Source organism: Bombina bombina, chromosome 5 (genome assembly GCF_027579735.1).
Source record: "Bombina bombina isolate aBomBom1 chromosome 5, aBomBom1.pri, whole genome shotgun sequence".
NCBI classification, from domain to species: domain Eukaryota; kingdom Metazoa; phylum Chordata; class Amphibia; order Anura; family Bombinatoridae; genus Bombina; species Bombina bombina.
In genome coordinates this window covers 346426378-346448344 of record NC_069503.1, presented here as the reverse complement: position 1 = coordinate 346448344, position 21967 = coordinate 346426378, and the positions used below count along the sequence as shown (strand labels likewise).

Below are 21967 nucleotides of genomic sequence, written 5' to 3'. Positions count from 1 at the left end.
AAACCAGGTTTAGTACGTAAAACCACCTTATCTGCATGGAACACCAGATAAGGAGGAGAACACTGCAGAGCAGATAATTCTGAAACTCTTCTAGCAGAAGAAATTGCAACTAAAAACAAAACTTTCCAAGATAATAACTTAATATCAACGGAATGCAAGGGTTCAAACGGAACCCCCTGAAGAACTGAAAGAACTAAATTGAGACTCCAAGGAGGAGTCAAAGGTTTGTAAACAGGCTTAATTCTAACCAGAGCCTGAACAAAAGCTTGAACATCTGGCACAGCGGCCAGCTTTTTGTGAAGTAACACAGACAAGGCAGAAATCTGTCCCTTCAGGGAACTTGCAGATAAACCTTTTTCCAATCCTTCTTGAAGGAAGGATAGAATCCTAGGAATCTTAACCTTGTCCCAAGGGAATCCTTTAGATTCACACCAACAGATATATTTTTTCCAAATTTTGTGGTAAATCTTTCTAGTTACAGGCTTCCTGGCCTGAACAAGAGTATCGATAACAGGATCTGAGAACCCTCGCTTCGATAAGATCAAGCGTTCAATCTCCAAGCAGTCAGCTGGAGTGAAACCAGATTCGGATGTTCGAACGGACCCTGAACAAGAAGGTCTCATCTCAAAGGTAGCTTCCAAGGTGGAGCCGATGACATATTCACCAGATCTGCATACCAAGTCCTGCGTGGCCACGCAGGAGCTATCAAGATCACCGACGCCCTCTCCTGATTGATCCTGGCTACCAGCCTGGGGATGAGAGGAAACGGCGGGAACACATAAGCTAGTTTGAAGGTCCAAGGTGCTACTAGTGCATCCACTAGAGCCGCCTTGGGATCCCTGGATCTGGACCCGTAGCAAGGAACTTTGAAGTTCTGACGAGAGGCCATCAGATCCATGTCTGGAATGCCCCACAGCTGAGTGACTTGGGCAAAGATTTCCGGATGGAGTTCCCACTCCCCCGGATGCAATGTCTGACGACTCAGAAAATCCGCTTCCCAATTTTCCACTCCTGGGATGTGGATAGCAGACAGGTGGCAGGAGTGAAACTCCGCCCATAGAATGATTTTGGTCACTTCTTCCATCGCCAGGGAACTCCTTGTTCCCCCCTGATGGTTGATGTACGCAACAGTTGTCATGTTGTCTGATTGAAACCGTATGAACTTGGCCCTCGCAAGCTGAGGCCAAGCCTTGAGAGCATTGAATATCGCTCTCAGTTCCAGAATATTTATCGGTAGAAGAGATTCTTCCCGAGACCAAAGACCCTGAGCTTTCAGGGATCCCCAGACCGCGCCCCAGCCCATCAGACTGGCGTCGGTCGTGACAATGACCCACTCTGGTCTGCGGAATATCATCCCTCGTGACAGGTTGTCCAGGGACAGCCACCAACGGAGTGAGTCTCTGGTCCTCTGATTTACTTGTATCTTCGGAGACAAGTCTGTATAGTCCCCATTCCACTGACTGAGCATGCACAGTTGTAATGGTCTTAGATGAATGCGTGCAAAAGGAACTATGTCCATTGCCGCTACCATCAACCCGATCACTTCCATGCACTGAGCTATGGAAGGAAGAGGAACGGAATGAAGTATCCGACAAGAGTCTAGAAGTTTTGTTTTTCTGGCCTCTGTCAGAAAAATCCTCATTTCTAAGGAGTCTATTATGGTTCCCAAGAAGGGAACCCTTGTTGACGGAGATAGAGAACTCTTTTCCACGTTCACTTTCCATCCGTGAGATCTGAGAAAGGCCAGGACAATGTCCGTGTGAGCCTTTGCTTGAGGAAGGGACGACGCTTGAATCAGAATGTCGTCCAAGTAAGGTACTACAGCAATGCCCCTTGGTCTTAGCACAGCTAGAAGGGACCCTAGTACCTTTGTGAAAATCCTTGGAGCAGTGGCTAATCCGAAAGGAAGCGCCACGAACTGGTAATGTTTGTCCAGGAATGCGAACCTCAGGAACCGATGATGTTCCTTGTGGATAGGAATATGTAGATACGCATCCTTTAAATCCACCGTGGTCATGAATTGACCTTCCTGGATGGAAGGAAGAATTGTTCGAATGGTTTCCATCTTGAACGATGGAACCTTGAGAAACTTGTTTAAGATCTTGAGATCTAAGATTGGTCTGAACGTTCCCTCTTTCTTGGGAACTATAAACAGATGAATCACTCCCATTTTTAACAGGTCTTCTACACAATGTAAGAATGCCTGTCTTTTTATGTGGTCTGAAGACAACTGAGACCTGTGGAACCTCCCCCTTGGGGGAAGTCCCTTGAATTCCAGAAGATAACCTTGGGAGACTATTTCTAGCGCCCAAGGATCCAGAACATCTCTTGCCCAAGCCTGAGCGAAGAGAGAGAGTCTGCCCCCCACCAGATCCGGTCCCGGATCGGGGGCCAACATTTCATGCTGTCTTGGTAGCAGTGGCAGGTTTCTTGGCCTGCTTTCCCTTGTTCCAGCCTTGCATTGGTCTCCAAGCTGGCTTGGCTTGAGAAGAATTACCCTCTTGCTTAGAGGACGTAGCACCTTGGGCTGGTCCGTTTCTACGAAAGGGACGAAAATTAGGTTTATTTTTTGCCTTGAAAGGCCGATCCTGAGGAAGGGCATGGCCCTTACCCCCAGTGATATCAGAGATAATCTCTTTCAAGTCAGGGCCAAACAGCGTTTTCCCCTTGAAAGGAATGTTAAGTAGCTTGTTCTTGGAAGACGCATCAGCCGACCAAGATTTCAACCAAAGCGCTCTGCGCGCCACAATAGCAAACCCAGAATTCTTAGCCGCTAACCTAGCCAATTGCAAAGTGGCGTCTAGGGTGAAAGAATTAGCCAATTTGAGAGCATTGATTCTGTCCATAATCTCCTCAAAAGGAGGAGAATCACTATCGACCGCCTTTATCAGCTCATCGAACCAGAAACATGCGGCTGTAGCGACAGGGACAATGCATGAAATTGGTTGTAAAAGGTAACCCTGCTGAACAAACATCTTTTTAAGCAAACCTTCTAATTTTTTTATCCATAGGATCTTTGAAAGCACAACTATCCTCTATGGGTATAGTGGTGCGTTTGTTTAAAGTGGAAACCGCTCCCTCGACCTTGGGGACTGTCTGCCATAAGTCCTTTCTGGGGTCGACCATAGGAAACAATTTTTTAAATATGGGGGGAGGGACGAAAGGAATACCGGGCCTTTCCCATTCTTTATTAACAATGTCCGCCACCCGCTTGGGTATAGGAAAAGCTTCTGGGAGCCCCGGCACCTCTAGGAACTTGTCCATTTTACATAGTTTCTCTGGGATGACCAACTTGTCACAATCATCCAGAGTGGATAATACCTCCTTAAGCAGAATGCGGAGATGTTCCAACTTAAATTTAAATGCAATCACATCAGGTTCAGCTTGTTGAGAAATGTTCCCTGAATCAGTAATTTCTCCCTCAGACAAAACCTCCCTGGCCCCATCAGACTGGGTTAGGGGCCCTTCAGAAATATTATTATCAGCGTCGTCATGCTCTTCAGTATCTAAAACAGAGCAGTCGCGCTTACGCTGATAAGTGTTCATTTTGGCTAAAATGTTTTTGACAGAATTATCCATTACAGCCGTTAATTGTTGCATAGTAAGGAGTATTGGCGCGCTAGATGTACTAGGGGCCTCCTGAGTGGGCAAGACTCGTGTAGACGAAGGAGGGAATGATGCAGTACCATGCTTACTCCCCTCACTTGAGGAATCATCTTGGGCATCATTGTCATTGTCACATAAATCACATTTATTTAAATGAATAGGAATTCTGGCTTCCCCACATTCAGAACACAGTCTATCTGGTAGTTCAGACATGTTAAACAGGCATAAACTTGATAACAAAGTACAAAAAACGTTTTAAAATAAAACCGTTACTGTCACTTTAAATTTTAAACTGAACACACTTTATTACTGCAATTGCGAAAAAACATGAAGGAATTGTTCAAAATTCACCAAATTTTCACCACAGTGTCTTAAAGCCTTAAAAGTATTGCACACCAAATTTGGAAGCTTTAACCCTTAAAATAACGGAACCGGAGCCGTTTTGAACTTTAACCCCTTTACAGTCCCTGGTATCTGCTTTGCTGAAACCCAACCAAGCCCCAAGGGGAATACGATACCAAATGACGCCTTCAGAAAGTCTTTTCTAAGTATCAGAGCTCCTCTCACATGCGACTGCATGCCATGCCTCTCAAAAACAAGTGCGCAGCACCGGCGCGAAAATGAGTCTCTGCCTATGCTTTGGGAAAGCCCCTAAAGAATAAGGTGTCTAAAACAGTGCCTGCCGATAATATTATATCAAAATACCCAGATAAAATGATTCCTCAAGGCTAAATATGTGTTAATAATCAATCGATTTAGCCCAGAAAAAGTCTACAGTCTTAATAAGCCCTTTTTGAAGCCCTTATTTACGATCGTAATAAACATGGCTTACCGGATCCCATAGGGAAAATGACAGCTTCCAGCATTACATCGTCTTGTTAGAATGTGTCATACCTCAAGCAGCAAGAGACTGCTCACTGTTCCCCCAACTGAAGTTAATTGCTCTCAACAGTCCTGTGTGGAACAGCCATGGATTTTAGTGACGGTTGCTAAAATCATTTTCCTCATACAAACAGAAATCTTCATCTCTTTTCTGTTTCTGAGTAAATAGTACATACCAGCACTATTTCAAAATAACAAACTCTTGATTGAATAATAAAAACTACAGTTAAACACTAAAAAACTCTAAGCCATCTCCGTGGAGATGTTGCCTGTACAACGGCAAAGAGAATGACTGGGGTAGGCGGAGCCTAGGAGGGATCATGTGACCAGCTTTGCTGGGCTCTTTGCCATTTCCTGTTGGGGAAGAGAATATCCCACAAGTAAGGATGACGCCGTGGACCGGACACACCTATGTTGGAGAAATTATGTTTTCTTTCATGTAATTAGCAAGAGTCCATGAGCTAGTGACGTATGGGATAATGACTACCCAAGATGTGGATCTTTCCACACAAGAGTCACTAGAGAGGGAGGGATAAAATAAAGACAGCCAATTCCTGCTGAAAATAATCCACACCCAAAATAAAGTTTAACGAAAAACATAAGCAGAAGATTCAAACTGAAACCGCTGCCTGAAGTACTTTTCTACCAAAAACTGCTTCAGAAGAAGAAAATACATCAAAATGGTAGAATTTAGTAAAAGTATGCAAAGAGGACCAAGTTGCTGCTTTGCAGATCTGGTCAACCGAAGCTTCATTCCTAAACGCCCAGGAAGTAGAAACTGACCTAGTAGAATGAGCTGTAATTCTCTGAGGCGGAGTTTTACCCGACTCAACATAGGCAAGATGAATTAAAGATTTCAACCAAGATGCCAAAGAAATGGCAGAAGCTTTCTGGCCTTTTCTAGAACCGGAAAAGATAACAAATAGACTAGAAGTCTTACGAAAAGATTTCGTAGCTTCAACATAATATTTCAAAGCTCTAACAACATCCAAAGAATGCAACGATTTCTCCTTAGAATTCTTAGGATTAGGACATAATGAAGGAACCACAATTTCTCTACTAATGTTGTTGGAATTCACAACTTTAGGTAAAAATTCAAAAGAAGTTCGCAACACCGCCTTATCCTGATGAAAAATCAGAAAAGGAGACTCACAAGAAAGAGCAGATAATTCAGAAACTCTTCTGGCAGAAGAGATGGCCAAAAGGAACAAAACTTTCCAAGAAAGTAATTTAATGTCCAATGAATGCATAGGTTCAAACGGAGGAGCTTGAAGAGCTCCCAGAACCAAATTCAAACTCCAAGGAGGAGAAATTGACTTAATGACAGGTTTTATACGAACCAAAGCTTGTACAAAACAATGAATATCAGGAAGAATAGCAATCTTTCTGTGAAAAAGAACAGAAAGAGCAGAGATTTGTCCTTTCAAAGAACTTGCGGACAAACCCTTATCTAAACCATCCTGAAGGAACTGTAAAATTCTCGGTATTCTAAAAGAATGCCAGGAAAAATGATGAGAAAGACACCAAGAAATATAAGTCTTCCAGACTCTATAATATATCTCTCGAGATACAGATTTACGAGCCTGTAACATAGTATTAATCACAGAGTCAAAGAAACCTCTTTGACCAAGAATCAAGCGTTCAATCTCCATACCTTTAAATTTAAGGATTTCAGATCCTGATGGAAAAAAGGACCTTGTGACAGAAGGTCTGGTCTTAACGGAAGAGTCCACGGTTGGCAAGAGGCCATCCGGACAAGATCCGCATACCAAAACCTGTGAGGCCATGCCGGAGCTACCAGCAGAACAAACGAGCATTCCTTCAGAATCTTGGAGATTACTCTTGGAAGAAGAACTAGAGGCGGAAAGATATAGGCAGGATGATACTTCCAAGGAAGTGATAATGCATCCACTGCCTCCGCCTGAGGATCCCGGGATCTGGACAGATACCTGGGAAGTTTCTTGTTTAGATGGGACGCCATCAGATCTATTTCTGGAAGTTCCCACATTTGAACAATCTGAAGAAATACCTCTGGGTGAAGAGACCATTCGCCCGGATGCAACGTTTGGCGACTGAGATAATCCGCTTCCCAATTGTCTACACCTGGGATATGAACCGCAGAGATTAGACAGGAGCTGGATTCCGCCCAAACCAGAATTCGAGATACTTCTTTCATAGCCAGAGGACTGTGAGTCCCTCCTTGATGATTGATGTATGCCACAGTTGTGACATTGTCTGTCTGAAAACAAATGAACGATTCTCTCTTCAGAAGAGGCCAAAACTGAAGAGCTCTGAAAATTGCACGGAGTTCCAAAATATTGATCGGTAATCTCACCTCCTGAGATTCCCAAACTCCTTGTGCCGTCAGAGATCCCCACACAGCTCCCCAACCTGTGAGACTTGCATCTGTTGAAATTACAGTCCAGGTCGGAAGCACAAAAGAAGCCCCCTGAATTAAACGATGGTGATCTGTCCACCATGTTAGAGAGTGTCGAACAATCGGTTTTAAAGATATTAATTGAGATATCTTCGTGTAATCCTTGCACCATTGCTTCAGCATACAGAGCTGAAGAGGTCGCATGTGAAAACGAGCAAAGGGGATCGCGTCCGATGCAGCAGTCATAAGACCTAGAATTTCCATGCATAAGGCTACCAAAGGGAATGATTGTGACTGAAGGTTTCGACAAGCTGTAATCAACTTTAGACGTCTCTTGTCTGTTAAAGACAGAGTCATGGACACTGAATCCATCTGGAAACCCAGAAAGGTTACCCTTGTCTGAGGAATCAAAGAACTTTTTGGTAAATTGATCCTCCAACCATGATCTTGAAGAAACAACACAAGTCGATTCGTATGAGATTCTGCTAAATGTAAAGACTGAGCAAGTACCAAGATATCGTCCAAATAAGGAAATACCACAATACCCTGTTCTCTGATTACAGACAGCAGGGCACCGAGAACCTTTGTAAAAATTCTTGGAGCTGTAGCTAGGCCAAACGGCAGAGCCACAAACTGGTAATGCTTGTCCAGAAACGAGAATCTCAGGAACTGATAATGATCTGGATGAATCGGAATATGCAGATATGCATCCTGTAAATCTATTGTGGACATATAATTCCCTTGCTGAACAAAAGGTAAGATAGTCCTTACAGTTACCATCTTGAACGTTGGTATCCTTACATAATGATTCAATATTTTTAGATCCAGAACTGGTCTGAAAGAATTCTCCTTCTTTGGTACAATGAAGAGATTTGAATAAAACCCCATCCCCTGTTCCGGAACTGGAACTGGCATAATTACTCCAGTCAACTCTAGATCTGAAACACATTTCAGAAATGCTTGAGCTTTTACTGGATTTACTGGGACACGGGAAAGAAAAAATCTCTTTGCAGGAGGTCTCAACTTGAAACCAATTCTGTACCCTTCTGAAACAATGCTCTGAATCCAAAGATTGTGAACAGAATTGATCCAAATTTCCTTGAAAAAACGTAACCTGCCCCCTACCAGCTGAGCTGGAATGAGGGCCGCACCTTCATGTGGACTTAGAAGCAGGCTTTGCCTTTCTAGCTGGCTTGGATTTATTCCAGACTGGAGATGGTCTCCAAACTGAAACTGCTCCTGAGGATGAAGGATCAGGCTTTTGTTCTTTGTTGAAACGAAAGGAACGAAAACGATTATTAGCCCTGTTTTTACCTTTAGATTTTTTATCCTGTGGTAAAAAAGTTCCTTTCCCACCAGTAACAGTTGAAATAATGGAATCCAACTGAGAACCAAATAATTTGTTACCCTGGAAAGAAATGGAAAGTAAAGTTGATTTAGAAGCCATATCAGCATTCCAAGTTTTAAGCCATAAAGCTCTTCTAGCTAAAATAGCTAGAGACATAAACCTGACATCAACTCTGATAATATCAAAAATGGCATCACAGATAAAATTATTAGCATGCTGAAGAAGAATAATAATATCATGAGAATCACGATTTGTTACTTGTTGCGCTAAAGTTTCCAACCAAAAAGTTGAAGCTGCAGCAACATCAGCCAAAGATATAGCAGGTCTAAGAAGATTACCTGAACACAGATAAGCTTTTCTTAGAAAGGACTCAATTTTCCTATCTAGAGGATCCTTAAACGAAGTACCATCTGACGTAGGAATAGTAGTACGTTTAGCAAGGGTAGAAATAGCCCCATCAACTTTAGGGATCTTGTCCCAAAATTCTAATCTGTCAGACGGCACAGGATATAATTGCTTAAAACGTTTAGAAGGAGTAAATGAATTACCCAAATTATCCCATTCTTTGGAAATTACTGCAGAAATAGCATTAGGAACAGGAAAAACTTCTGGAATAACCACAGGAGCTTTAAATACCTTATCTAAACGTTTAGAATTAGTATCAAGAGGACCAGAATCCTCTATTTCTAAAGCAATTAGTACTTCTTTAAGTAAAGAACGAATAAATTCCATTTTAAATAAATATGAAGTTTTATCAGCATCAACCTCTGAGACAGAATCCTCTGAACCAGAGGAATCATCAGAATCAGAATGATGATGTTCAGTTAAAAATTCATCTGTAGGGAGAGAAGTTTTAAAAGATTTTTTACGTTTACTAGAAGGAGAAATAACAGACATAGCCTTCTTTATGGATTCTGAAACAAAATCTCTTATATTATCAGGAACATTCTGCACCTTAGATGTTGAAGGAACTGCAACAGGCAATGGTACTTTACTAAAGGAAATATTATCTGCTTTAACAAGTTTGTCATGACAATCAATACAAACAACAGCTGGAGGAATAGCTACCAAAAGTTTACAGCAGATACACTTAGCTTTGGTAGATTCAGCACTTGACAGTGATTTTCCTGTAGTATCTTCTGACTCAGATGCAACGTGAGACATCTTGCAATATGTAAGAGAAAAAACAACATATATATAAAGCAAAATTGATCAAATTCCTTAAATGACAGTTTCAGGAATGGGAAAAAATGCCAAAGAACAAGCTTCTAGCAACCAGAAGCAATAAAAAAAACAGAATTTATGTTTACCTGATAAATTTCTTTCTCCAACGGTGTGTCCGGTCCACGGCGTCATCCTTACTTGTGGGATATTCTCTTCCCCAACAGGAAATGGCAAAGAGCCCAGCAAAGCTGGTCACATGATCCCTCCTAGGCTCCGCCTACCCCAGTCATTCGACCGACGTTAAGGAGGAATATTTGCATAGGAGAAACCATATGGTACCGTGGTGACTGTAGTTAAAGAAAATAAATTATCAGACCTGATTAAAAAACCAGGGCGGGCCGTGGACCGGACACACCGTTGGAGAAAGAAATTTATCAGGTAAACATAAATTCTGTTTTCTCCAACATAGGTGTGTCCGGTCCACGGCGTCATCCTTACTTGTGGGAACCAATACCAAAGCTTTAGGACACGGATGAAGGGAGGGAGCAAATCAGGTCACCTAAATGGAAGGCACCACGGCTTGCAAAACCTTTCTCCCAAAAATAGCCTCAGAAGAAGCAAAAGTATCAAACTTGTAAAATTTGGTAAAAGTGTGCAGTGAAGACCAAGTCGCTGCCCTACATATCTGATCAACAGAAGCCTCGTTCTTGAAGGCCCATGTGGAAGCCACAGCCCTAGTGGAATGAGCTGTGATTCTTTCGGGAGGCTGCCGTCCGGCAGTCTCGTAAGCCAATCTGATGATGCTTTTAATCCAAAAAGAGAGAGAGGTAGAAGTTGCTTTTTGACCTCTCCTTTTACCTGAATAAACAACAAACAAGGAAGATGTTTGTCTAAAATCCTTTATAGCATCTAAATAGAATTTTAGAGCGCGAACAACATCCAAATTGTGCAACAAACGTTCCTTCTTTGAAACTGGTTTCGGACACAGAGAAGGTACGATAATCTCCTGGTTAATGTTTTTGTTAGAAACAACTTTTGGAAGAAAACCAGGTTTAGTACGTAAAACCACCTTATCTGCATGGAACACCAGATAAGGAGGAGAACACTGCAGAGCAGATAATTCTGAGACTCTTCTAGCAGAAGAAATCGCAACTAAAAACAAAACTTTCCAAGATAATAACTTAATATCAACGGAATGTAAGGGTTCAAACGGAACCCCCTGAAGAACTGAAAGAACTAAATTGAGACTCCAAGGAGGAGTCAAAGGTTTGTAAACAGGTTTGATTCTAACCAGAGCCTGAACAAAGGCTTGAACATCTGGCACAGCTGCCAGCTTTTTGTGAAGTAATACCGACAAGGCAGAAATCTGTCCCTTCAGGGAACTTGCAGATAATCCTTTTTCCAATCCTTCTTGAAGGAAGGATAGAATCCTAGGAATCTTAACCTTGTCCCAAGGGAATCCTTTAGATTCACACCAACAGATATATTTTTTCCAAATTTTGTGGTAAATCTTTCTAGTTACAGGCTTTCTGGCCTGAACAAGAGTATCGATAACAGAATCTGAGAATCCTCGCTTCGATAAAATCAAGCGTTCAATCTCCAAGCAGTCAGCTGGAGTGAAACCAGATTCGGATGTTCGAACGGACCCTGAACAAGAAGGTCTCGTCTCAAAGGTAGCTTCCAAGGTGGAGCCGATGACATATTCACCAGATCTGCATACCAAGTCCTGCGTGGCCACGCAGGAGCTATCAAGATCACCGACGCCCTCTCCTGATTGATCCTGGCTACCAGCCTGGGGATGAGAGGAAATGGCGGGAACACATAAGCTAGTTTGAAGGTCCAAGGTGCTACTAGTGCATCCACTAGAGCCGCCTTGGGATCCCTGGATCTGGCCCCGTAGCAAGGAACTTTGAAGTTCTGACGAGAGGCCATCAGATCCATGTCTGGAATGCCCCACAGGTGAGTGACTTGGGCAAAGATTTCCGGATGGAGTTCCCACTCCCCCGGATGCAATGTCTGACGACTCAGAAAATCCGCTTCCCAATTTTCCACTCCTGGGATGTGGATAGCAGACAGGTGGCAGGAGTGAGACTCCGCCCATAGAATGATTTTGGTCACTTCTTCCATCGCTAGGGAACTCCTTGTTCCCCCCTGATGGTTGATGTACGCAACAGTTGTCATGTTGTCTGATTGAAACCGTATGAACTTGGTCCTCGCTAGCCGAGGCCAGGCCTTGAGAGCATTGAATATCGCTCTCAGTTCCAGAATATTTATCGGTAGAAGAGATTCTTCCCGAGACCAAAGACCCTGAGCTTTCAGGGATCCCCAGACCGCGCCCCAGCCCATCAGACTGGCGTCGGTCGTGACAATGACCCACTCTGGTCTGCGGAACGTCATCCCTTGAGACAGATTGTCCAGGGACAGCCACCAACGGAGTGAGTCTCTGGTCCTCTGATTTACTTGTATCTTCGGAGACAAGTCTGTATAGTCCCCATTCCACTGACTGAGCATGCACAGTTGTAATGGTCTTAGATGAATGCGCGCAAAAGGAACTATGTCCATCGCCGCTACCATCAACCCGATCACTTCCATGCACTGAGCTATGGAAGGAAGAGGAACGGAATGAAGTATCCGACAAGAGTCTAGAAGTTTTGTTTTTCTGGCCTCTGTTAGAAAGATCCTCATTTCTAAGGAGTCTATAATTGTTCCCAAGAAGGGAACCCTTGTTGACGGGGATAGAGAACTCTTTTCCACGTTCACTTTCCAGCCGTGAGATCTGAGAAAGGCCAGGACAATGTCCGTGTGAGCCTTTGCTTGAGGAAGGGACGACGCTTGAATCAGAATGTCGTCCAGGTAAGGTACTACTGCAATGCCCCTTGGTCTTAGCACCGCTAGAAGGGACCCTAGTACCTTTGTGAAAATCCTTGGAGCAGTGGCTAATCCGAAAGGAAGCGCCACGAACTGGTAATGTTTGTCCAGGAATGCAAACCTTAGGAACCGATGATGTTCCTTGTGGATAGGAATATGTAGATACGCATCCTTTAAATCCACCGTGGTCCTGAATTGACCCTCCTGGATGGAAGGAAGAATAGTTCGAATGGTTTCCATCTTGAAAGATGGAACCTTGAGAAACTTGTTTAAGATCTTGAGATCTAAGATTGGTCTGAACGTTCCCTCTTTTTTGGGAACTATGAACAGATTGGAGTAGAACCCCATCCCTTGTTCTCTTATTGGAACAGGATGAATCACTCCCATTTTTAACAGGTCTTCTACACAATGTAAGAACGCCTGTCTTTTTATGTGGTCTGAAGACAACTGAGACCTGTGGAACCTCCCCCTTGGGGGAAGTCCCTTGAATTCCAGGAGATAACCCTGGGAGACTATTTCTAGCGCCCAAGGATCCAGAACATCTCTTGCCCAAGCCTGAGCGAAGAGAGAGAGTCTGCCCCCCACCAGATCCGGTCCCGGATCGGGGGCCAATATTTCATGCTGTCTTGGTAGCAGTGGCAGGCTTCTTGGCCTGCTTTCCCTTGTTCCAGCCTTGCATTGGTCTCCAAGCTGGCTTGGCTTGAGAAGTATTACCCTCTTGCTTAGAGGACGTAGCACTTTGGGCTGGTCCGTTTTTACGAAAGGGACGAAAATTAGGTCTATTTTTCGCCTTGAAAGGCCGATCCTGAGGAAGGGCGTGGCCCTTACCCCCAGTGATATCCGAGATAATCTCTTTCAAGTCAGGGCCAAACAGCGTTTTCCCCTTGAAAGGAATGTTTAGTAGCTTGTTCTTGGAAGACGCATCAGCCGACCAAGATTTCAACCAAAGCGCTCTGCGCGCCACAATAGCAAACCCAGAATTCTTAGCCGCTAACCTAGCCAATTGCAAAGTGGCGTCTAGGGTGAAAGAATTAGCCAATTTGAGAGCATTGACTCTGTCCATAATCTCCTCATAAGGAGGAGAATCACTATCGAGCGCCTTTATCAGCTCATCAAACCGGAAACATGCGGCTGTAGTGACAGGGACAATGCATGAGATTGGTTGTAGAAGGTAACCCTGCTGAACAAACATCTTTTTAAGCAAACCTTCTAATTTTTTATCCATAGGATCTTTGAAAGCACAACTATCCTCTATGGGTATAGTGGTGCGTTTGTTTAAAGTAGAAACCGCTCCCTCGACCTTGGGGACTGTCTGCCATAAGTCCTTTCTGGGGTCGACCATAGGAAACAATTTTTTAAATATGGGGGGAGGGACGAAAGGAATACCGGGCCTTTCCCATTCTTTATTAACAATGTCCGCCACCCGCTTGGGTATAGGAAAAGCTTCTGGGAGCTCCGGCACCTCTAGGAACTTGTCCATTTTACATAGTTTCTCTGGGATGACCAACTTTTCACAATCATCCAGAGTGGATAATACCTCCTTAAGCAGAATGCGGAGATGTTCCAACTTAAATTTAAATGCAATTACATCAGGTTCAGCCTGTTGAGAAATGTTCCCTGAATCAGTAATTTCTCCCTCAGACAAAACCTCCCTGGCCCCCTCAGATTGTGTTAGGGGCCCTTCAGAGATATTAATATCAGCGTCGTCATGCTCTTCAGTAACTAAAACAGAGCAGCCACGCTTACGCTGACAAGGGTTCATTTTGGCTAAAATGTTTTTGACAGAATTATCCATTACAGCCGTTAATTGTTGCATAGTAAGGAGTATTGGCGCGCTAGATGTACTAGGGGCCTCCTGAGTGGGCAAGACTCGTGTAGACGAAGGAGGGAATGATGCAGTACCATGCTTACTCCCCTCACTTGAGGAATCATCTTGGGCATCATTGTCATTATCACATAAATCACATTTATTTAAATGAACAGGAATTCTGGCTTCCCCACATTCAGAACACAGTCTATCTGGTAGTTCAGACATGTTAAACAGGCATAAACTTGATAATAAAGTACAAAAAACGTTTTAAAATAAAACCGTTACTGTCACTTTAAATTTTAAACTGAACACACTTTATTACTGCAATTGCGAAAAAACATGAAGGAATTGTACAAAATTCACCAAATTTTCACCACAGTGTCTTAAAGCCTTAAAAGTATTGCACACCACAGTGTCTTAACCCTTAAAATAACGGAACCGGAGCCGTTTTAACACTTTAACCCCTTTACAGTCCCTGGTATCTGCTTTGCTGAGACCCAACCAAACCCAAAGGGGAATACGATACCAAATGACGCCTTCAGAAAGCCTTTTCTAAGTATCAGAGCTCCTCTCACATGCGACTGCATGCCATGCCTCTCAAAAACAAGTGCGCCACACCGGCGCGAAAATGAGGCTCTGCTTATGCTTTGGGAAAGCCCCAGAGAAATAAGGTGTCTAATACAGTGCCTGCCGATATTATAATATCAATATACCCAGATAAAATGATTCCTCAAGGCTAAATATGTTTTTAAAAATGAATCGATTTAGCCCAGAAAAGTCTACAATCTTAATAAGCCCTTATGAAGCCCTTATTTACCATCGTAATAAACATGGCTTACCGGATCCCATAGGGAAAAATGACAGCTTCCAGCATTACATCGTCTTGTTAGAATGTGTCATACCTCAAGCAGCAAGAGACTGCACACTGTTCCCCCAACTGAAGTTAATTGCTCTCAACAGTCCTGTGTGGAACAGCCATGGATTTTAGTTACGGTGCTAAAATCATTTTCCTCATACAAACAGAAATCTTCATCTCTTTTCTGTTTCTGAGTAAATAGTACATACCAGCACTATTTTAAAATAACAAACTCTTGATTGAATAATAAAAACTACAGTTAAACACTAAAAAACTCTAAGCCATCTCCGTGGAGATGTTGCCTGTACAACGGCAAAGAGAATGACTGGGGTAGGCGGAGCCTAGGAGGGATCATGTGACCAGCTTTGCTGGGCTCTTTGCCATTTCCTGTTGGGGAAGAGAATATCCCACAAGTAAGGATGACGCCGTGGACCGGACACACCTATGTTGGAGAAATGAGACTTAAATAATGTGGAGACAAAAGTGACGCCCATATTTTTTCGCGCCAAATAAGACGCCCACATTATTTGGCGCCTAAATGCTTTTTGGCGCCAAAAATGACGCCACATCCGGAACGCCGACATTTTTGGCGCAAAATAACGTCAAAAAAATGACGCAACTTCCGGCGACACGTATTAACGCCGGAAACGGAAATAGAATTTTTGCGCCAAAAAAGTCCGCGCCAAGAATGACGCAATAAAATGAAGCATTTTCAGCCCCTGCGAGCCTAACAGCCCACAGGGAAAAAGTCAAATTTTAAGGTAAGAAAAATGTTAAATTAAAATGCATTATCCCAAATATGAAACTGACTGTCTAAAAATAAGGAAAGTTGAACATTCTGAGTCAAGGCAAATAAATGTTTGAATACATATATTTAGAACTTTATAAACAAAGTGCCCAACCATAGCTAGGAGTGTCACAGAAAATAAGACTTACTTACCCCAGGACACTCATCTACATATAGCAGATAGCCAAACCAGTACTGAAACGAGAATCAGCAGAGGTAATGGTATATATAAGAGTATATCGTCGATCTGAAAAGGGAGGTAAGAGATGAATCTCTACGACCGATAACAGAGAACCTATGAAATAGACCCCTTAGAAGGAGATCACTGCATTCAAATAGGCAATACTCTCCTCACATCCCTCTGACATTCACTGCACGCTGAGAGGAAAACCGGGCTCCAACTTGCTGCGGAGCGCATATCAACGTAGAATCTAGCACAAACTTACTTCACCACCTCCATCGGAGGCAAAGTTTGTAAAACTGAATTGTGGGTGTGGTGAGGGGTGTATTTATAGGCATTTTGAGGTTTGGGAAACTTTGCCCCTCCTGGTAGGAATGTATATCCCATACGTCACTAGCTCATGGACTCTTGCTAATTACATGAAAGAAATAGTAGCCACAAACAGCAGTGATGTTAAGTTAAAGGGGCTACAGTGTCTTAGAATCCAATGTGATGTCTGGTGAGGACATATAGCAAAGAGGGGATGTAAAAAATTGACTATGATGGAGGTCTGATGTGGCCATGTGACTAAGAGGGGTTACAAGTCTGTTAAAAAAAAAAAGTTACAGCTGATAGGGACTGCAAGGCTTGGAATATCATTTGTGTAAATGTTATACTTCTACACAGACAGAATGGACTAATGCAGGGGTCAGCAACCTTGGCTCTCCAGATGTTTTAGAACTACATTTCCCATTATGCTTAGGCAGCTTAAAGACATAAGCGTCATGGGAAATGTAGTTCTAAAATATCTGGAGAGCCAAGGTTGATGACCCCTGGACTAATGCAACTATCTCCAGTGCAAGTATGTTTTCTTCAGATTTCTGCAACCTTGTATGGGTCTTTTCTTTCTATAGCACCTAATTAAACAGACTGCAAAAAGTGTTGATTCAAGTCGCAAATACTCACTGGTGAACATAAGGTTAAAAAAATGGCTTGCAGCTGCCAGAACTACACGATGAGCTGGTATTTTTCGGTCTTGCACCATAAGAACAACATCACACAACGTTTTCTAATAAGAAAAGGAAAAGCAAATCAGAAAACATTTACTTATTTCTAATATTACATGATATTAGTAAATTAGCTAAACACAAAACTAAGGGACCCATTTATCAAGGCGTCAACTTATTCACTTCCCTCTAAGTCTAAGCAAACATACCCGCCATAGCTTGCACCTCACAGAAGAGTCTTTGAAAGTCAAATTTATTAAAACAATTGTGTAACCTTATTACATCAAATTTGAATTAAAAAAAACATTGAATTGATGATAACTACAACCAGGAAATGACCCGTGACAAAATAAAATATAAACAAAAAAATAAATCAGAAACTGTGTCAGCCCTACATTGCAGGTGACCAAATTACCTCTGTACAAACATGGTTAATAGTCTCTAATAGATGTAATAAGATGGTCTGACTTCTTCACCTTTTAGCAATAATAAAGCTAGCATGATATTCCAAAAATAAGATATAAAAATAATGCTTTCATTAGAATTTTGACTATCGTATGGTCAGTTCTATCAAAATCAATAGGGGAACTGTTATGTTAGTCCTTCATACAGCTCTGTGACAATCCCTCCTTTAATATTTAATATGTCTGGCTGGATGCCTTATTGATTTCTAAAGTGCCTGCCACCTAAAAATTGTTGAATGTAAATTGCAGATATAGACAAGGATATACACACAAATGTATTGATTGACAAGCAAAAAGTGCTTATTTCATATTTTCCTTTGTTCAATTGTCCTACGATTTTAAAGGGGCATGAGATCCTTTTTTCATAATTCAGATAGATAACAGAATTTATGCTTACCTGATAAATTACTTTCTCCAACGGTGTGTCCGGTCCACGGCATCATCCATTACTTGTGGGAAATGTTCTCCCCCACAGGGAAAGGCAAGTAGAGCACACAGCAAGAGCTGTCCATATAGCTCCCCCTCTGCCGTGGTGACTGTAGTGTATAAAGAAAAAAAATTCAACCTGATTAAAAAAAAAAAAAAAAAAAAAACCAGGGCGGGCCGTGGACCGGACACACCGTTGGAGAAAGTAATTTATCAGGTAAGCATAAATTCTGTTTTCTCCAACATTGGTGTGTCCGGTCCACGGCGTCATCCATTACTTCTGGGAACCAATACCAAAGCTTTAGGACACGGATGAAGGGAGGGAGCAAATCAGGTTACCTAAACAGAAGGCACCACGGCTTGCAAAACCTTTCTCCCAAAAACAGCCTCCGAAGAAGCAAAAATATCAAATTTGTAGAATTTGGCAAATGTGTGCAGAGAAAACCAAGTCGCTGCCTTACATATCTGGTCAACAGAAGCCTCGTTCTTATAGGCCCATGTGGAAGCCACAGCCCTAGTAGAGTGAGCTGTGATACGGTCAGGAGGCTGCCGTCCGGCAGTCTCATAAGCCAAGCGGATAATGCTTTTCAGCCAGAAAGAGAGAGAGGTAGCAGTAGCTTTTTGACCTCTCCTCTTACCAGAGTAAACGACAAACAAGGATGAGGTTTGTCTAAAATCTTTTGTTGCTTCTAAATAGAACTTTAAAGCACGAACAACATCTAAATTGTGTAATAAACGTTCCTTCTTTGAAACTGGATTCGGACACAAAGAAGGAACAACTATTTCCTGGTTGATGTTCTTGTTGGAAACAACTTTTGGAAGAAAACCAGGCTTAGTACGCAAAACAACCTTATCTGAATGGAACACCAGATAGGGTGGATCACACTGCAAAGCAGATAATTCAGAAACTCTTCTAGCAGAAGAAATAGCAACCAAAAACAGAACTTTCCAAGATAGTAACTTAATATCTATGGAATGTAAAGGTTCAAACGGAACCCCTTGAAGAAATGAAAGAACTAAATTTAGACTCCAAGGAGGAGTCATGGGTCTGTAAACAGGCTTGATTCTAACCAAAGCCTGAACAAAAGCTTGTACATCTGGCAAAGCTGCCAGTCGTTTGTGCAACAAGACGGATAATGCAGAAATCTGTCCTTTTAGAGAACTAGCTGACAATCCTTTATCCAAACCTTCTTGGAGAAAGGAGAGAATCTTTGGAATTTTAATCTTACTCCAGGAGAATCCTTTGGATTCACACCAACAGATATATTTTTTCCATATTTTATGGTAAATCTTTCTAGTCACAGGTTTTCTGGCTTGGACCAGAGTATCAATCACAGAATTTGAAAACCCACGCTTGGATAAAATCAAGCGTTCAATTTCCAAGCAGTCAGCTGCAGAGAAACTAGATTGGGATGTTCGAATGGACCTTGTACTAGAAGGTCCTGTCTCAAAGGTAGCTTCCATGGTGGAGCCGAGGACATATTCACCAGGTCTGCATACCAAGTCGTGCGTGGCCACGCAGGAGCTATCAGAATCACTGAGGCCTTCTCCTGTTTGATCCTGGCTATGAGCCTGGGGAGGAGAGGAAACGGTGGAAACACATATGCTAGGTTGAACGACAAAGGCGACACTAATGCATCCACTAGAGTCGCCTTGGGATCCCTGGATCTGGACCCGTAGCAAGGAATCTTGAAGTTCTGACGGGACGCCATTAGATCCATGTCTGGAATGCCCCATAATTGGGTTAACTGAGCAAAGACCTCCGGATGGAGTTCCCACTCCCCCGAATGGAAAGTCTGATGACTCAAATAGTCCGCCTCCCAGTTGTCTACTCCTGGGATGTGAATAGCAGATAGATGGCAGGAGTGATTCTCTGCCCATTGGATTATCTTGGTTACTTCCTTCATCGCTAGGGAACTCTTTGTTCCCCCCTGATGATTGATGTACGCAACAGTCGTTATGTTGTCCGACTGAAATCTTATGAACCTGGCTTCCGCTAGCTGAGGCCAAGCCAGGAGCGCATTGAATATAGCTCTTAGTTCCAAAATGTTTATCTGGAGAAGCGACTCTTCCCGCGACCATAGGCCCTGAGCTTTCAGAGAGTCCCAGACCGCGCCCCACCCCAAGAGGCTGGCGTCGGTCGTGACGATGACCCACTCCGGTCTGCGGAAACTCATTCCCTGAGACAGGTGATCCTGGGTCAACCACCAGAGAAGCGAGTCCCTGGTTACCTGGTCTACTTGAATTTGGGGAGACAAGTCTGTATAGTCCCCATTCCACTGATTGAGCATGCACAGCTGTAATGGTCTTAGATGAATTTGAGCAAAAGGAACCACATCCATTGCTGCGACCATTAGTCCTATTACTTCCATGCATTGAGCTATGGAGGGTTGAGGAATAGAGTGAAGAACTTGACAAGCTTTTAGAAGCTTTGTCTTTCTGACGTCTGTGAGAAAGATCTTCTTTTCCACAGAATCTATTATTGTTCCCAGAAAAGGAACCCTTGTGGACGGTGACAGTGAACTTTTTTCTATGTTCACTTTCCACCCGTGAGATCTGAGAAAAGCCAAAACAATGTCTGTATGAGCCCTCGCTTTGGAAAGAGACGGCGCTTGGATTAGGATGTCGTCTAGATAAGGTGCTACAGCGATGCCCCTCGGTCTTAGGACCGCTAGAAGGGACCCTAGCACCTTTGTGAAAATTCTGGGAGCGGTGGCTAAACCGAATGGAAGAGCCACAAACTGGTAATGTTTGTCCAGAAAGGCGAACCTCAGGAACTGATGATGAGATTTGTGGATTGGGATATGCAGATACACATCCTTTAGATCCACGGTAGTCAAAAATTGACCCTGCTGGATTGTTGGCAAGATTGTCAGAATGGTTTCCATCTTGAAGGATGGAACTCTGAGGAACTTGTTTAATATCTTTAAATCCAGAATTGGCCTGAAAGTTCCCTCTTTTTTGGGAACCACAAACAGGTTTGAGTAAAACCCTAGACCTTGTTCCCCGGAGGGGACTGGGTTTATCACTCCCATCTTTGATAGGTCTCTTACACAATGTAAGAATGCCTGTTTCTTTATCTGGTCTGAAGATAAGCGAGACAGGTGGAACCTTCCCTTTGGAGGAAGTCCCTTGAATTCTAACAGGTATCCCTTGGAAACTCTCTCTAGTGCCCAGGGATCCAGAACATCTCTTGCCCAAGCCTGAGCGAAGAGAGATAGTCTGCCCCCTACCAGATCCGGTCCCGGATCGGGGGCTACCCCTTCATGCTGTCTTGGTAGCAGCAGCAGGTTTCTTGGTTTGTTTACCCTTGTTCCAGCCTTCCATGGGCTTCCAAGCGGGTTTGGGCTGGGCCGCGTTACCTTCTTGTCTAGCGGCAGTGGAGTTATTAGCCGGTCCGTTCCTGAAATTGCGAAAGGAGCGAAAATTAGACTTGTTCTTAGCCTTAAAAGGCCTATCCTGTGGGAGGGCATGGCCCTTACCCCCAGTGATGTCTGAAATAATTTCCTTCAATTCCGGCCCAAAAAGGGTCTTACCCTTGAAAGGAATATTCAGTAACTTAGTCTTGGACGACACATCTGCCGACCAGGATTTTAGCCAAAGCGCCCTCCGCGCTACTATAGCAAAACCTGAGTTTTTCGCCGCCAATTTCGTTATTTGAAAGGCGGCATCCAATATAAAGGAATTAGCTAACTTTAATGCGTGAATTCTGTCCATGACTTCTTCATAGGAAGCCTCTTTCTGGAGCGACCTTTCTAGTTCTTCGAACCAAAAGGACGCCGCTGAAGTTACAGTAATAACACACGTAGCTGGTTGAAGGATGAACCCTTGCTGAACAAAAATCTTTTTAAGCAATCCTTCCAATTTTTTATCCATAGGATCTTTGAAAGCGCAGCTGTCCTCTATAGGAATAGTTGTGCGCTTCGCTAGTGTTGAAACAGCTCCCTCAACCTTCGGGACCGTTTGCCATGCGTCCCTTCTAGGGTCTACTATGGGAAACATTTTCTTAAATATAGGAGGTGGGGCAAAGGGTACACCTGGCTTCTCCCACTCCTTTTCCACTATGTTTGCTACCCTCTTAGGTATTGGAAAAGCGTCGTCGTGCACTGGGACCTCTAAAAATTTGTCCAATTTGCACAACTTCTCTGGTACTACCATGGAATCACAGTCATCCAGAGTAGCTAATACCTCCTTAAGCAAAGCGCGGAGATG

General features: G+C 43.2%; 1 protein-coding gene across 2 annotated transcripts in view; it reads right to left on the bottom strand.

Moving 5' to 3' along the window:
• Positions 1-21967, bottom strand: part of KLHL7 (kelch like family member 7) — a 610555-nt gene that overhangs the window by 418131 nt on the left and 170457 nt on the right. The window contains exon 2 of one of the 2 annotated variants that reach the window (XM_053714142.1): positions 16825-16927. The exons of the other annotated variant lie outside the window; for it this stretch is intronic. Coding sequence (XP_053570117.1) covers positions 16825-16927 — 103 coding nt within the window. The remainder of the gene's footprint in view (positions 1-16824; positions 16928-21967) is intronic. 2 annotated transcript variants of the gene reach the window in all.